This window comes from Netta rufina (genome assembly GCF_964035555.1).
Source record: "Netta rufina genome assembly, chromosome: 19".
Taxonomy (NCBI): Eukaryota; Metazoa; Chordata; class Aves; order Anseriformes; family Anatidae; genus Netta; species Netta rufina.
In genome coordinates this window covers 5922906-5940216 of record NC_140143.1, presented here as the reverse complement: position 1 = coordinate 5940216, position 17311 = coordinate 5922906, and the positions used below count along the sequence as shown (strand labels likewise).

The 17311-nt window shown below is 45.3% G+C and overlaps 1 protein-coding gene across 1 annotated transcript in view; it reads right to left on the bottom strand.

Moving 5' to 3' along the window:
• The window catches only part of RAB11FIP4 (RAB11 family interacting protein 4), a gene marked incomplete at its 5' end in the record, with an annotated part of 116222 nt that overhangs the window by 66971 nt on the left and 31940 nt on the right, over nt 1-17311 (bottom strand). The window contains 2 exons of the mRNA XM_084298413.1: nt 421-509; nt 10689-10776. Of these exons, the coding sequence (XP_084154539.1) occupies nt 421-509; nt 10689-10776 (177 nt within the window). The remainder of the gene's footprint in view (nt 1-420; nt 510-10688; nt 10777-17311) is intronic.

The following is a 17311-nucleotide window of genomic DNA, read 5'->3' as shown; positions in this document are numbered from 1 at the left end:
CACCAGCCAAAATATTATCGAGGTGTTTTTGCTTCTGCTTCCCAACTGCTGCTCAATCCCTATTTATTATCTGCAGAAGGTCTCTGAGGACTTGTTCACCTACAAAGTTTGACTGATTTAATTAGATCCCAATCACTCTTTTCCACTTATGTGGTGCCAGCAAGCTTTTATGTGATGGCTTCACAGACAAGAGAATACCAAGGCTTGTAAGAGCAGTGCTAACCAAGTCCTAAATTCTCTCTCATCAGCTGACAGACAGCCTGTGTTAAATACAGCTTAAACCAGTACGGAAGGCTTGAATCTAGGAAGGAAGAGTCAACAGGCCAAGTGAAACAACAGCATTTATAACAACCCAACCACACATCACTCCAGAGACATTCTCAGCACAGTAAGATGAGGAAGAACCGATGCTTCTCCTACCTGGTAATAGTAGTCATCGTACTGCGGCTCATAGTGCTGAGGCCCAGAGTTGTCAGGAGACAGGACATCTTTCAGTAACTCTTCACAGCCTGGCAAACAGAAACAAAGGCAAATGGTCAGGCTGAGAGCTTGTCTTCCAGAGATTACATGGACAATGGAGGAAGAAACAGTTGTAGCTAGCCTGAATGCACAAAACTTTGAAAGACAGCTCTGGAATACGTCTAAATAGTTCTAACAGAGCCGTGCCTTCAGAGCTGTGCAGGGCACACATTCAGCATGTGACCCTTAATAGCTGCCATTACACTAATGCTGGCACTACTCTGAGCTGCAGTGAAACCAAAAGCTGCACACTGCCTGGCTTGGGAAGCTGTGCTGCAAGATGGAGACCACCCCCACCCAACCCCAACCTCTGGACTTGCAGGCCTGGCACTAACCAGCGTCTGCTTGACATCAGCATCAGCAGAGCTGCTTCTGATTCCCTCTGGCCTAAGGACGGACTGGGCAATACCCAAATGTCACATATGCCTTCAAGAAGAGCTCTGTCACGGAGCATACAGCGTTTGGCAAGCAAATGTTCATGTGCTGCCGTCAGATCTTCAGCTTCTGTGTTTGCTTTTGTTAACAACCACACTAACAGCTGGAAAAATCGATGTCCATGTTTCCCCCAGTCCTTGTCTCGTCTCAAAACCTGAGACAAATATAGAAACACTCCAATCACCAAATGCCTCATTTCCCATTAATTACCAGTGACTGCACTTGGCATGTCGAGCCGCAGAGACAGTGCTATCAGGCCAGGTTATTTCAGAACAACCAGCTTACAGCCTTGGGCCTGAACTGCACAGAACCTCAGCATGCGTACATTTGGAAGCAGCAATTAGCCAGCAGCATTCCTCTTTTCCATCCCATCACTAACGCATCCATTTGCCCGTGACACGACACACTGATACTCATGAGGCAGGTGAGTCAGAGAAGGCAGAATAATGCAAGGAAGTGTGAAATGTAAGGATTTATCCTGGTAGCTGGCCTTCTCTCTTGCTTTTTTAAAATAATGAAGTAACATCTCCAGGGTTGAAGATACCTTGTGGTTATGGAGGGGAGTCCCTTACAGAAGAAGTGAGTACCTAACAGGGAAGGTGACCGGATGGAGGATGCCCAACATTGGGGTCGACGTGTTTTCCTGTCTCCTACACACAGATGTATGCCAGAGGCACCACCAGGTGGATGAAGCCAGTGACGTGGTGTGTGTTTTTTTGCTTTTCTGGAGAAGTCAGCAAGCAAAAATTGTGTTGCTGTCGCTTCCCAAAGAGGAGCTCACACGGGAATAACTATCCAAAGAGGTCATTTACCTTCTGAAAAGAGGCAAAATATTAAACGTTTTTGCCTTGAGACAGCATCTTTCTACATAACTTGCCTTGCCTGTGGCTGTCACTTTTCCCACTTGCCCACAGTCTATTTCTTTCTCTTGGCTTTAGCATTATGTTTGTCAGCCTGTGCTTGACTAAGGGCACTTTCTAGTCCTCTTACAGAGAATTCAATTTACTATTTGTACCTTTTGACATTTATAACAAAAACTTATTACTCATCAAACTACCTCATGCCAGCACCCACTGTGACAGTCTTTACATGTACGGACTGCTTGCTCTGCTAAATGCTCTCTGCGTGATACGGAGCACGTACTCGTTAAAGTGAGTTATCTCCAGCAAAAAGGAAAATAAATGCCAAGTGCTACACAGCAGTGGATGTAGATTTGTGTAATGAAGGAGACGTGTTTAAACAGTTCTAAAAATTCCCAGCTATATCTTCAGCTATAACGTTAGGCCTTATTTTTCCTATTTCAGCTGTACTAACAGTGCTTCTAGCTAGACTTCTAAGCTGTCAGCCTTTGCTTAAGCCTGTTAGATAAGTGTACCACCTTCCCCAACCTTTTTCTTTGCTGGGTAAAAGTCACAAAGGCTTTGAAAACCTTTGAAAGGTACAAGAGGGATTTAACTACCAAAACCAAGGGGCATCATAAACCTCTCAAATCTGGAGTTTAGCTGCAAGGTCTTCTGTGTCCCCTCTTTGCTGCCCAGTTCGTATCTGAGATTTTTCCTGATGACAGTTATTCATCTTCCTTGACCATTAAGGTCCATCTCTTCATGATAGCCCTTGACCATTTAAATTCAAACCTATAATTTACTCAGAAAAAAAACACAGGAAAAAAAGCACCGTCCCCTCCGTACCTAACCTACTTGGGGCAGCCCTAGCCACTTCTTCACAAGAGCCACCTGGCACAGGCTTTCGTGTCCTGGGCCAGAACTGCAGAAGCCAATCAAGCATTTGAGCCATTTCCAGAACATCACCAGGCACTTAATCCAATTTGTTTACCGAGCTGAAGAGCTCCATTTGGCAATCGGAGCCAAATCTTCCTTTTATTGAAATCACAGACCAAATTTCCATTGCAACTGACAGAGCCAGGACAGATTCAGGTTCACCTGAGACCACCTCCTCCTGCAGAGGTGACTTCTTGTTGGGAAGACGTTTGAGCGTGCAGCAACCAGCGTCCCCCGTGGGAGACATTTGCTGAGTGCAATTAATGTGCTGGCGTGGCAGCTTGGATCCCCTCATCCCGCTGGGAAGATTTGCATGTTATTACACCCGGCAAAAGGAGAAGAAGAAAAGAAACTGCTGAGAGGCCATTCTCCTTCAGGGTTACTCAAACACACCGCTGCCACCTTGCTGGACCTCATCCACCATCCAGCAAACCATGGAAAGATGCCCACTGGCTGCAAGAAGCTTAGGATTGTGCCACCGTTTTCACTCCACTTAAGAACTAGGTTTAATAACAAATAAATGTTTTGTTGCTCATTTCCCCTATCAAGACACAAACTGTCATCCCTAACCATGGAGGGCTGTGGTGCTGCTCTTTCCCCAGGGCCCAGCCCCTACCACCAGGACGCTGGGTTTTGGCACGCAATCGGTAAAGGCATCACCTTTCTTGTCCAGTGTTTTTTTGCAACACTGCTAATACATCTCACCTTTTGTTTCCCATATCTGGAGGATGATTAGAATTTTACAAGTACCCCAAGAGGTTTACACAAGGGGCACACCATAAGAAGGGAACTGAATTAACCTGCAGTGTCTCAAATACCGTTCACATGTCTTCTTATTACCTGAACATATTTTGGCTTGCAGCCTGGGAAATGCCAGTGAGCAAAATGAAAGTGTCACAGTTCAGAAAGGAAACAGGAAAAAAATCAAGGTTTACTCTGGCACATCTCAGTGTGGAAACACGAAGGCATTGGACAGCAGCTTGTATAGGGAGCTGTCTGGTCAGGCACACAGGGTGCTTTCTGCCAGTATCTGTCTTGAGGACAAACATTTTTGCCCGGGCTCGCAGAACTGCCATGATCAGTATTTCAAGCCATGCAGCAGTATGCACCCAAGGCTAGAGTCTGTCCATAAATAACCCACTGCAAATACACGAACGGATACTTCCTGGCTACTTTAAGGACCTCCTGCACTGAGCTGTCCCATTGTTGCTATAATTTCATTTTCCAGGAAACAACAGAACTGAAAGCCACTTCTATGGCTGTTTAGAGATATTTCATTTGAATGCCTACTCATATCACAAGATTTTAACATGCTCAGTGTGCTCTCACCCTTGCTATGGCTGGGAAAATCTCCTCATGCACATTTCTGGGCAGCATTTGGCAAGGAGACCCAGCTCCACTGCAGTCAGTGAGGCAGCGAATGGAGGCGAAGAGCTAACCCAAGGGTGGTTTCAAGTCCTTCTATATTTCCTACAGCTGTGCAAAAGGATGCCCTCTGTGGAGAACACTCCTGCAGGGCCGTGCATTGTATAAATCACTGTGCAGGGTGACAGAGATTAGGAGCAACCTCATATCTGGAGGAGGAACTCAGTTACCAAACCGCAGGAGAGTGGTGAGGCTGCTGAAGTTTCTTCGGCTAGAGACACGCGGTGAGCCAGCACAGAGCCGGCTGCTCTTGTGCCCGTCAAAAGACTGCTCAAGACAGCGGCGTGTGTCACTTCTCATTCACCAAAGCACCAGGTCACTCTCTAATGTGGTTCTGTCAAAATTACTGAAGTTAAAAACACATTTATCCCAAGTATGCCAAAAGCAGAAGTGTACACGGTGCCTTTGGCCAGAACTGCAGTGGGGAACAACCTGCAATCTGGCAATTATTTGCAGGGGCAAACTGAAGTAAAAGGACAACTGCCCGGACTCTGGTAAGAGGAAGACGCTGCAGAACAAGAAATCTAAGCATCATAACCACTAGATCATTTATCCTCTCCTTTTGTGAAAACACAAGTATACTTCTGGAAAATACCAAACTAATGCTAATAACCTCTCAAAAGGCAGTGCTGGCTGTCCCAGAGGCAAGACAGGCTCATCTTTAACCCTAAGCAAAGATGATGCAAGTGTTTTCCAAGTCACTGAAGGGGAAGACGTGAACCTTTAACATTTTCTGTTTGCTCAGGATGCCAGACATGACTTCCCTTACCACATATTTTTAGATATTTACCTTCAGTTTCATTTAAAAAAATGTTTTTCACACTCTAGCAGACAGTTAATTTGCAAACAGACACTCTGGCTGCAAATAAACACAACTGCAGCAAAGTGGTTTTCCTGCAAATGTTCCAAGAAGGAGAATTAACCCATGCTGTGTCAGGCAATTTTCACAGGCAATTAAACAACTTTAATACTATGGGAAATCAAATCTGGCTACCTAATTGAATGGAGTTGGTTCCTGGCATTTTTCCTGAGACCAATAGCTTTTTTACTTCATCCACCCTTGGATCTTTAATGGTGTTTTAGACCTGTTTATGATTTCAGGCTATATTTAGTAAAATTTAGTTGAGTCTTAGCAAACTCTGACGTACTTTTAAGAGCAACGAAGTTCAGCTCATTCAAGAGTTTTAGCCTGACTCACAAAAGGAGAGCTCAACTCTCCACATTTACCAGGACAGTCCTTCTTCCTAGAGCCAGCCCAAGTACCGCTCCCGATTGTAAGACATCCTTATTAGAACACACAGACTCATCAAATCCTCTCCAGTTATGGTGCGTTGCGAAGTTTGAGATCTACAGCTGTAAGTCTAAACGGGCTCATGAAGATTTTGATGTTTTCTGCTGTGCTTTACTGAATGAAATTCTTGTGGTAGCACAGCTCTTCTGCTCCTTAGAACTGGTATGTATTGCAAACACTGGTGTCCAGCAAGTAAAGGTAAACTCCTCTTGTGCGAGTGCAACACATCCATCTCAAGTTCTGTATTGGATCTTTGGGGCAAAGCTGATGCAATCCTATTCTCAGCTACGGGACTGCAAATTAAGTTAAGAGAGATAATCAAAACTCAGCACTGGTTCTGTAGAAAATGTTTGTTTGGAGCAGCTAAATGAAAATATAAAAACAAATTAAAAAAAAAAGTCACAAGTGAAACAGAAGGCCAGAAATTTTCTGCTCTGGAAAACTTTCTTTTGAAAAAACATTAAATTTCATAGTACATTATTTTCACAGTACTGATAACCTGCCACAGTGGGAGCTAACAAAGCAGCCAACTTCACGTTTTTTTTGTTTGTTTGTTTGTTTTTTAACATTTCTTTGAAGCTTTGGGCAATTCTGTATTCCTGGAAATTTCATCAAAATTGCTAGGACCTTATGGAGAAAATAACTACTTTTTACAGAAGAAAAAAAAAAAAAGACAACTTACCTACTCACACTGGGACTGCTTCTAGAAGTTTTCCAGCCAACTGCAGTAATTAAAGATCCAAGAAAGCACACAGATGGATTTTTGAAGGCACTTAACATTTTGTGTTACTATTTTGAAGACTCAAAGGTTGCTGTTGATGAAGGTGGGGAAGGGTAGAAATTCACAACTGTGCTTCTCCCTGAGTTAATGAACATGAAGAGCTCCTACACGTCAGCTTTTTTTAATATTACAACAGGTCATAACTTTAAAGCCCTTATAACATCTAGAAGATAGGGAAAGCACATTTCCTCCAGAGGAACAATAAGCTGTACAGTTTTATTTGGGAAAAAAAATAAAATAAAAAACCCACAGTGATTCTGCTAAAGCATGAAAATTCATTATTGCAGAAATGCTCTGTGCTGGCATGGCTCAGCCTCTCCCCTTATGAAAGCCATTGCCCTCCAATTACTGCACAGTGGTTAGCGATGTTTTCATGGTTTAAATAAGCAATGAAGTTGGAATATGTTTGCCTTTATCTTTTAATTCTGCATGAATTTGTATTCACATTTTACCCTCTCATCTATGTGAGCTGCAACACCAAGGTCAGCAGGGGGAGCTCGCTCTTTATTTGTCAGGGTCTGGTGGGTTTTTGTTTGTTTGTTTGGTGTTTTGTAAGTGAAGTATCAAAGTGGAGAGACTACTGTGAAGAAAACAGAAACCTTAAAATAGAAGGAACAGATCAGACTTAATTGGAGCCTGCTAAACAGACCAAGAGCCTGGTCCTGCAAACACCAGCCTGCAGAGCACATTAGAAACAATAGTTCCACTCACACCTTCAGGTATTACAAGTGGCAGAAAATATTTACTGGATCGTTACTATAAGTCCAGTACAGTAAAAATAGAAACGGACTCCACTGAGCAAACAGTAACGGATCCCATGCTGACCCTGCTGAAATCGATGGGAATTCTGCCTCTGCGAGACATTCTGGCTGCTCTCAAAGTCCCCTGCGCAGTGCCACTTCACAGACCGTCCTGGCTTTGACACAGCTGCTAGGTAAGAGGGTACAGGTGTTATTTCATGGCTATTGCTCTCCAGACTGATGCAGTTATTAGAACTAAAGGCATGCAGTGAGCAGATAACAAAGGCAGCTGTGGCACGAGCAAAATCTTCCTATTCCGGAATTCCAGTGAAATTACTGCAAAGCTTTAAATTTGATGGCAAGCTCTGGCACTTTTTGCATGGGGAAAGCAGCCCAGACAGCAGGGGGCTCAGCTCGGACACTGAGGCAAAGTGCTTTAATCCATGAAGGACAAGCAAAAAGAAGCAAAGCCTCCCATAAACAGAAAGCACCTCTGCCTGGGTAGTATTCCACCCAGGAGACACAGTGGGAATGAGTTCCTCCAACACGCTTCTGCCCTCTAACGTTGATACTTCTGTAAAAGTCCTCTCCATCACTTCCAAAGGTCCCTGCTGCCAGCTAGACTCCTCAGCACATCATTCCCCATGGGACCTGCTGTTCAGCAGCTGAAGATGTCTCTTCCAGATGAGAGTCCCAGCAACCTTGGTGGAGGTACATGACTCGTACATCACGAGGTTCATCCAGCTCAGAAGCATGGAGGAGGAGGCAAGGTTGATGTCCACTTGTCAAGGGCCATGGCACTTTTCATTTTACCACACAAGAGTACACAATGCCCTGGCTTATGGAGAAGAAAGGCCAAGCTGCAGGTTTTAGATGCAGCGTTTGAAGTTTCTCCTTGCAGTGCGAGCAGCTGCCACCCAGTTACAGAGCAGACATTGAACGTTGTGTTTGGGATTTTTTCAGACTCCAACATTTTTTGTTGTTGGCTAAGATCCAGACCTGGATCCGAAAGGATTAAACCATCATCATCAGAGGTGACTTCTTTACCACTGTGATTTGAATCTGTTCCAGATGCTTCAAGCCTGATGTTTTAAACACAAATTCAAGATACAGTGAACTAACAAACAAAAACTTGACACTATTTCACCTCTGTGCAGGAAGAAAGTTCTTCAGCACACCATAAAGGCAGCTATCTGTCAGACAACTTAATGTGAAGCCTCATAAATGAGAAATATGGCAAGGCATTAGGACAGTAAAGTTTGAATTTGGACATTTGGCTTCAAGTCCCAAGAATAGCACAGCTTCATACTCCCTCACTGAAAAAAAACAGTGGATTCATAGTAGCATCGCATTTGCTCTATTAATCTGATTACCCCAAGCAATTAAAATAGGCTGAGATGTCAAAGCATTATATTCATAATCTGTTACTGCCAATACAAATTGCTATTGTTCGATAACAAGCCTGCTGCTCCCCATGGGATGTGGTTGCACTGAAAAGTGAGAGATGGAGGCTTTCCATCCTGAACCGCAGACGTACATTTTTTTCAACTTTCACACGACCAAGTTATTTTTAAGAAAAGTGGGGCTGGTTGCTAAAGACCAATGAAACTTTCACACTGTGAGGTAAGCAATAGAGCCAGTTCTCCTTAAGCGATGCTGTGAAATCACACACAACAATGTCTGATCAGAAATAGATACAACTGCTCCCGTGGTTATACGCACTTGGCACTGATGCTGTTTAAGTGTTGGCACTGCTAATGATGTGCTACAAGAGCGCTATGTGATGCTGCAGAATTGGAAGATCTCTCTGTCTGTTCACATACACACACTAACACCCATCAAGCATACCATAAGACGTTCCACATAAGGGCTTTAAGGTTTTCATAAACCCGGAGTACAAGGTATTCCGGAGCGTTTGACTTAGCCATGTCTTTGCAGGACTAAACCTTAGGCTATGAATATATGAACCAGCTCCCACACGGCGAGGCAGGATGAAAACTCCCAAGGCATCATCCCTCTCTGATAACCATCATTATGCACAAGCTGTCCCTCACAGTAAAGGAATCGCAGACGCCCACTGCTTCCCTGAGGGCACTGCCCACTGACTTCTATTTGCTGCGGGCAAGGGCACATCTATTACAGAGAAGATGTTCTCCTGGCTCACACCTATCCCTTAATGATGCCATTTCGCCCACCTGAGCACGTCTTTAGGCTGTGAATTACAGAGGATTACTGGCTGCACAGAGCTTGTGTCTGCCTTAACCTAGACCCCAGCTTACTACAGCATTTCTTAGACAAGGGAAGTGTCTAGCGTAGGCTCTAGCATCTAGACATCTACATTAACTTTCCTTTAGGGCTTTGCACTGCCTTCTCTTCAAATATGTCAGCATCACCTTTGGAAGGTGTCTCTGTCTCCCCAAACCTGGACTGAGAGCAGCTCTCACAGTAATTTCACATGATTATACGCTGTTCTCAGTTACCATAAACTTTAATTAAAATTGCTATGGTCTCACATTCTTGCATCCTTATGGCTTCATAACAGTCTCGTTGTAGCAGACTCTCCAGAGGCTTCTCCTGGAATCACGCTGCAATCACTGTGACATTCACCCTGTCCCTGAAGTGACGCCTCTAGGCTGTGACGGCACTCTGGCACTTCACTAAGGACATACCAGGTGTCCCAACAAGGACAGGCTGAACTATTTTGCTGTGGGAAGCTACAAAGCTAATCAGCAGCAGAACAGCTAAAGTCTCTCTTCACTGTTTGCTTCATCGCTCTTTGGCGACACTGTAAAGCATAATAGTGTCTCTGCCTTCTGCCAAGGACTCCGCAAAGGAGATGGTTTGATCCAGCTGGTCTCCTTCTGGACTCCTTAACTTGTCGAGCCTGTAATTAACGCCTTTCATTCCAGTACAAGTTCCCAAGTACTTTAAAAACATGAATTAACTATACCTTGCAGGTATCTTGAGAAGAGTATAATAGTCTTAAATTTTCTAGTAGAGAAATTAATGCCCCAGGATCTCCAACTTCCTTCAGTAAATCAACAGCAGAATCAGAATAAGAACCTGGAAGCATCGGACTTTGACATTGCCTGGTAACCACAAGGCTACTCTTTCTTCTGCTACATTTTGCTTTAAACCACATCACATCTGTTCTGAAAAATTAGCAGTAGAGCAATACTCAAGCACCTCTGGATGCAGGAACTCAGCATTGCTCACCATTGACACACAGACTGCACAAGAAGCAGAGATGTATTGGCTCTGTTCCCAGAGCTGCACTACCGTCACTACAAATAATCACAGTCAAAAGAGGAAGCGGCCAGTCCAACCATGTTACTTTCTGTCGCATAAACCCCAGCTAATCTTAGATCAGGTATAATTACATTGCTGCACCAACCAAGAACAAACCAGCTACAACAAGAGCAACACATGTCCAGAAACATGCAGCCCTTACTGAAGAGGTCACCACCAACAATACTCAGAAACACAAAAATAAAAAATAAAAGTCTAGCTCTAGATTTGTATTTTTTTTAATTTGTAAGAGACAGAAAAATGAAAGCCAAGAAGGACTGGTGGGGATTGTAACTGTTTATGCCTGTATCAACCAGAAAAGCACACTGCTGCTTCCCAGCAAATTTTTTGTCTTTGATCATTACATTTCCTGCAACCAGAGAAACATTGGTGGCACTGAAGTAGGTAATTTTTATGAAACACGCACATACCTTTGATGGCAAAAACTCCATGACAGAAATCCTTAAAATTGATTCTTCCCAAGTCATTTGGGTCCAAGTACTTTGCCAGTTTTTCCACCTAAAAAAAAAAAAAAAGAGAGAGAAAATTATAAAACACATGTTGAGAATGGTAAATCATCTTTTGCTCAGCTAGTCTGTAGCTTCCACAGCAGACCGTGAGTGGAAGAATACCCGCAACATTTACTTGAATCATTCAAACCGTTCTGCAAGGAGAAGTCACAGGTGGATTTATCTGATGTCAAGCATGGTGCACTGCATTAAGCTCAGGAGCTTAATAGGGGGTCAGTCTGTGACCTAGCCTTTCATCTTAGAGAAGGGTGCTAACAAAATCTGTTTCCCTTGGGGCCCTTTTCCTTTACAAAGCTCAAAGAAAGTTAAAACCTTCATGATGTCCACCCCTCTTGCCACCAGTTACTGGGGAAGAAGAATACATGTGCACAACCCATAGGAGCCTCGTTCCCTGAAGAATCCAGAGTAAAGTAGTGAATGTTCTTTGGCCACTTGGGATCAAAAAAAAATTCCCTTGTCATGGCAGAGAACACAAGTTTGAATTGGAAAATACAACGGTATAAAGTATATACATATACAAGCAAGCAATGTATTTATTTAATTATAGTTATAGTCTCGGCTTCACAGTTTAGCATTTCTGAACACTAGTCATTGTAAAATGAGATTATACAGAATTTAAACACAGCCACCAAGTTGGCATTTGCCCAAAAGAAGGTCTGGCAGATTGCTCAAGAGGGAGAAAAGCAGTCCAGACAGGAGAGGCTGCTGCGTGCTGAGTTGTCTGGAATAAAGGAATGGAGAGGGTTTCCACAGAAACAAGTAGCTGGAGAGGGAGAAAAAGGAGAGGGGCAGAGCATGCTGGAGACAAAGGAGAGCAGGCACCACGCTGGGACACCCAGCTGGCTGCTCCCCTCTGCCATAAACACGCTGAGTGACATTGTACAGGTCCTCCCCGAGCCTCCTCCTGCCATACCTAGCAGGCAGTGTGCCGAGGCAGCCCCTCGCTGCTTGCCAGCACACTCACGGCCAGCTGCAGCACAGCCCTGACCTTGATCCAGGCCCTCCAGACACCCCAGAGCATGAAGGAGATGAGCGTAGGAGGCGAGGGCAGCGGGCATGTAGGATGCTGCACAATCCTGGCGACGGCAAGAGGAGCTCAGATATGTCAGTCTGAGCAGCAACAAAAGCCCAGCTGGAAAGCTATGCAGCAAATGAATCCAGATGACCCAGTTTCTCATTTTTCTATTTTTTTTTTAACATGCTAGTGAGAGCCTAGCTGTTTCTCAAAACCCTGCAGATAACGCACTGATGTGTGCGTGACACCTCTTCCTTCAGATTCTCTCCGTGTTTATAAATTCTCTCAGTGCTAATAAATGCCTTGATTAGCCAAAGACCTCATTTAGAGCAAACCAATCTACAACTAACAAAGGTGTTGGGATGGTGAGGGGCAATTCCCCAAGACACAGCAGTTCCTGCTCTTTGTGGGTCCCATTTCTGTCCCTCCAGGTGGCCAAGTACCTGCAAGGGCTCAGCATCATGACCCAGGGCAGTGCCAGAGGCACAGTGCGAGCTATGTTTGGCTTCTGAGCCAAACAAGGGCCCTGAAACTGTGCTAACAGCATTACCCTGAGTAGTGCTGTGTTTCTTTGCTGGTGACACCCAAGAACAGACAAACAAAAGTTTGCTGTACTCAGGTTTAGGACATCATGCAGTTGTCCCTGTTCTTCTCAGTGCAGGTGGGCATTCCCTGGGATGGGAATTTAACAAGACCTTGCCTTGGTTTCAAGCCTACAAACTAATCTGCTTGCAGGCCTGAAGCAAGTTACCTCTCCCACATCACACCAAACTGTCTAACCCACGACTGACAGTCTTCAGCCTCAAAAGGAAGAAGAGAATCTCTCAACTGTCTCAGACACAGAGCGAGAAATGCATCTGGAGTAGGAGAGAGATCCCTAATACCTTTCATGCTCCATATTGTAGACCTGCTTGCTACTCATTAAGATTTTATCTTTCACTGCAGTAAGAGCAGGAATACCGTTGTGTTGAAACTGCAAGCCAAATGGTCCAACCACGGATGGGAAAACGACCCACTTCTTACATGTAAAATGCTAGGTTCAATGAGAAATGAACGATTTGATCCTCTCATTGCATTCTTTCACCTCTCCTTGTCTTAGGGAAAAACAACAAACAATGTTCTTAAACATGACCCCAGGAACGGAAATGTTACAGCTGTCACCTATTGTGATCAAATTCCTTCATCTGGTACCACGAGCAATTAGCACAGTCCCACTGATTTACAGCAGCCGAAGATAGGGGTCTGTTTCCAAAACACAGCCACTTCACCACTGTAGAGTGGGTTTAACACATGCACAATGAGCTGGAAATCCTTCCTGAAACCACTTAAATGGATTCACGCCTGGTACAGGAAAGCTGGGTCACTCTTATCGCTGCTCACCTGCACAAACAGCAGAAATATTATAGAAAGATGAAGCAGCAACAGAAATTCCTTTCTCTGGGCTATTTTTGGATGCATTCAAAGCAGCATAATCACACCGGCCATTGAGGCTGGCAGCAGCAAGATTTTAGAGCTGAAAATCTTGATCACTGTAGCAGCTTAAATATGCAGCAGATGTGTCAGCTGGTGTAACTCAGCCTGGCCCTGACAGCGCTGATGCAGACCTCGGTGAGGCCACTAGCTCAGCATCTGTCCCCGTGCAGATACAGCAACAAAATCTGATCAGACACCTGTCTGCTGGGTTACGGGATCAGCCTGTAACTCCCTCTGACAACTGGCAAGCTCCCATCATTGCAATGTAAGTAAATACACTTGCAAATGCTTGCGGGGTTGCTCTGGAGAATCCCATTTCCTGTAGGTCTCTTGCAAAGAGGCAAGAAATTGTGGTTTAGGTTTTAATGTACAGATTCCTGCGGCCAGCTGGGAAGCCCCTACACAACTTCATATTGTGCTGTAGCCCAGTGGTGCCACTCGGTGTTTCCAGCACGCCTGGCCTGGTAAGTTTATTTCTGACAGTTAAGCCAGTGATTTTAGTCCACCAGTTTCTCAGCCACATACAATTATATTTTCTAATCAAATTAAATGAGATGTTATACGTCTGGATGTATTTGTTACAAAGCAACAGCGAATGCCTTCATGTTTAAGCTTGAGCAACGTTTAACAGCAAATGAAATTATCACCTCAGCAAAACGCTTCAGTCTCCAGTCTCCCCGCAATCCAATTATGCAGGTTTTCAATTTGATTTCCTAACGCAAAGAGCTGCCATCAGAGCAGGAGAGAGGAAGAACTTACAGAACGGCCTGGTGGAATTTGTGCTGATCCCCCCCACATCTTCAGCCAGCACTGACCAACGCAGCTCCAGCACAGGTCGAGGCCGCAGAGCTTTTTATCAGCCAGGACTATATCCAGATATGAACTTGCATGCAGTCAGTGCCTTGATACACACGCATGTACTGTATATAAACCCCTATTGACGCGCACAGTTTCAAGCCTCCAGAGCACACGAGCATGCATTTTTACCAGCTGTTTTTGGGGATAAGGCTAAGAAGCTCTTTTCTACAGGGCCTGCCTTTTCTGGGACATCTAAAAGGGGCCCTCGGACAGGGCTGTAACACAAAGGAGAGCCAAGACTTGGTTTAAGCAGCACTATCTTGTTAATTCCAGATTGAAGGCATTACTTGAAAGTAAGCACAATTTCAAGCTGTGGCCAAATAAACTATGCCATTGCAGTCACTCCTAAATCTTCTGTGCTGTCTATACCGTGTCAGCCATCCTTCTGCGTCTCTCTGTAGAGAAATAATGTCCTCTCCACCTCCTTCTCACCAGGGGCTGGCTCCCAGCGATCAATCAGAAGCTGTGGCACTTACTTATTGCCTTGGGAGGCGTTACGGGGTTGTCAGCCCAACAGCCAAGCTGCATGACAACAAAACCTTTTTTTGCAGTCCACAACCCCATGGGCTTCCAGATAAAATCCTCTGCCAGCAAACAGAGAGCAGCAGCCCTTCAGCCCCGTTAGCAGCACGGGCAGTGCTGCCTGATTTCACAGACGTGGGTGAAGCAGGTGGTGCCAGTCTTGGACACGGTTAGACTCCTGAGCCCCTGCATCTCCAGGCTGTGCTGGGCTCTGTCTCCTCTGCTGATCCCACTACAAAGGACACAGGACTGCAAAACCAACTGCTGCCAGAACTCAGGGCTGAAACGACCGGGTGATTGTTGTGGTGCCTGCAGGCAGCACAGGGAACGTGCTCCAGAGCTGAACACCATCGAGATGGGCCAAAGCCAGGGTTTGGGGCTGGCGACCTACACTCCTCTCTACATTGCTGCACTGAGCAGTCCCCCACCATGTGGGACAGCACAAACAAGGTCAGGATTGCAAACCTTGCAAACTTTCTTCATTGTGGAAAGGGAAGGACGAGGACAGAAAAAATTAGCTGCAGGCTCAATAGTCCAGCTGGTTCTCCTGGCAGCTGCGAGGGTCCCTCTAATGAGCTCCTCAGCAGACATCCAGTAGTCTCAGAGAGAAGAAATAAATCATTTTTGCTCTGGGAAACAATTGGAGAAAATCAAACCCTTTGTTGCTATTGTTTACCTTGCTTACATGAATGGGTGATTATCCTTCCCAGGCAAATGTATTTCCCCATTGTAATAACCGGTCACTTCAGCCAAAGCATTGCCCCTCTCCGTTGCATTTCTCAGCTACACTGAATGTGCTGCCAAGTGATGTTTGCCCCTGCTGCTTTCTGATAGATACACGTAAGAGCAGCCTAGAAACACCTGAGAGTTTCTTCAGCCCAAAGTTTCTTGCTATGCTAGCTAGAAGGAGCCCCTAAGTGTGGGGGACAGCTCTGCATTTACAGCAGAGGATAACTCATTTCTGAGCTCTGTTCCAGTGAAGAAGCAGACCTTCTATGTTCCCACAAGAGCACCAGGCACAGGGACAAACCCAGCCTTCACCAAAGAAAGGGGATTGAGAGGATCTTGCAAGGAGTCCTCTGTAGCCGTGCTGCAGATAGGTATTTATTTTTTTTCAGCAAGGATTTTCCTCCTAGAAACTGAATCTTGCTGCAATCTCCAGCAAAGAAAAAATTCAGGCCTCTACTGACCTCCCTTAGTTTTCTTCAAAAACTGGCCAGCCCAGGGGAGATTTGTTACCGCACAAAAATGTTAGAGACGGCTGCAACAGGAGGGACCCCACACTGGCTCCATCCACCAGCATCTTACAGCCGGCTCCAGGCCACAGCCAGAAGATGCCATCTGAAATACTGAACTCAGCTCAGCAGCGTGCCGTCATACTGCGGGAGCCTGGAAGCACGTCTCGCCCTGGAGTGAGCGCAGGAGCACCTGGGAGCAGTGAGAACAGCAAGACGAGCACTCACAGGAAAGGTCAGACCGTGCTGCGGCATTTGGGCAGCATCTCCTGAAGCATGAGAATTTCGCAGAAGTTTACAGAAGCTTCCAGCAAAAGGAGAGCACGTAGGTGAATGCTGCAGAGAGGCATTAGAGAGGTTCCAATGTAATTTATAAAGGGAGCAGCAGCACTCGCTCTGATTTTAACAGACTGGCCTTTTCTGCACCTGGGGAAGCTGCGTGAGATCACACCCTTGCCTCCTCTCCCCTCGCTTTGCAGGTCCTGCTCCTCCACCGCTTCACTCTGCAGCCAGCAACAGACATCCAGCCCCCAGCAATTTGTCACCTTGCATCTTTACAGACAAGACGAGTTACAGGCTTTGCTGTTTTCTTGCTTATATAACCCCCTGACACGATGAATCTAGCTGGGAATCAGTTCCCCCTAAAGGGCTCCTTCTAAAAACAACCCGCCGTATCCGCAATACACAGGCTGACAAAATGGGAGTCCAGCAGAGGGACCTACAAACATCACCGAGTCCATCCGACCGCTTCAGGGTAACCAAAAATTAAAGTCTATTATTTAGGGTATTACCCAAACGCCTCTTGAACCCTGACAGGTACAGGGCAAGGGCATCACCCACCTCTCTAGGAAGCCTGTTCCAGTGTTTGGCCACCCGCATGGTGAAGGAATTTTACCTGGTATCTGGTCTGAGCCTGCCGGGCAATGGGCATTCAGGAGCCCGGTAGCAGAGTGCCAGCATCTCTTTGTGAGTTGGTAGGATTGGTCCTACCCCAAAGCTATTCGGTGCTGGCATTCAGACTGCAAGTAAATAGAAAACCATGATGATGAAGTTTGCAGATGACAGGATGATAAATAACAACAATGCTGACAGCCTCACGCTCCTCTGGATAGCTACATAAGTGAAGCCCATACAAACTGAGTATGGTTTAAGCACCGCTAGGCAAGGCCACAAAACAGAAAATACAAAAGAAAGAGAAGTAAGAGTTCACATCTACAGAGGGGATGGCTGTGTTTGGATGAGCTGGGGTTTATAGAAGTATTCAGAAGTTCTGACAATTTTGGGGAGGGGAGCAAGATAAGGAAAATGATTCTACCTTGCGTTGGAGAGACCAATGCTAACACAGTTGTGTTACTAACGCTCATAAGAGATGCTGAAAACCCAAACAGATTGCAGAGAAAAGACATAACGTTAAAGGGCTG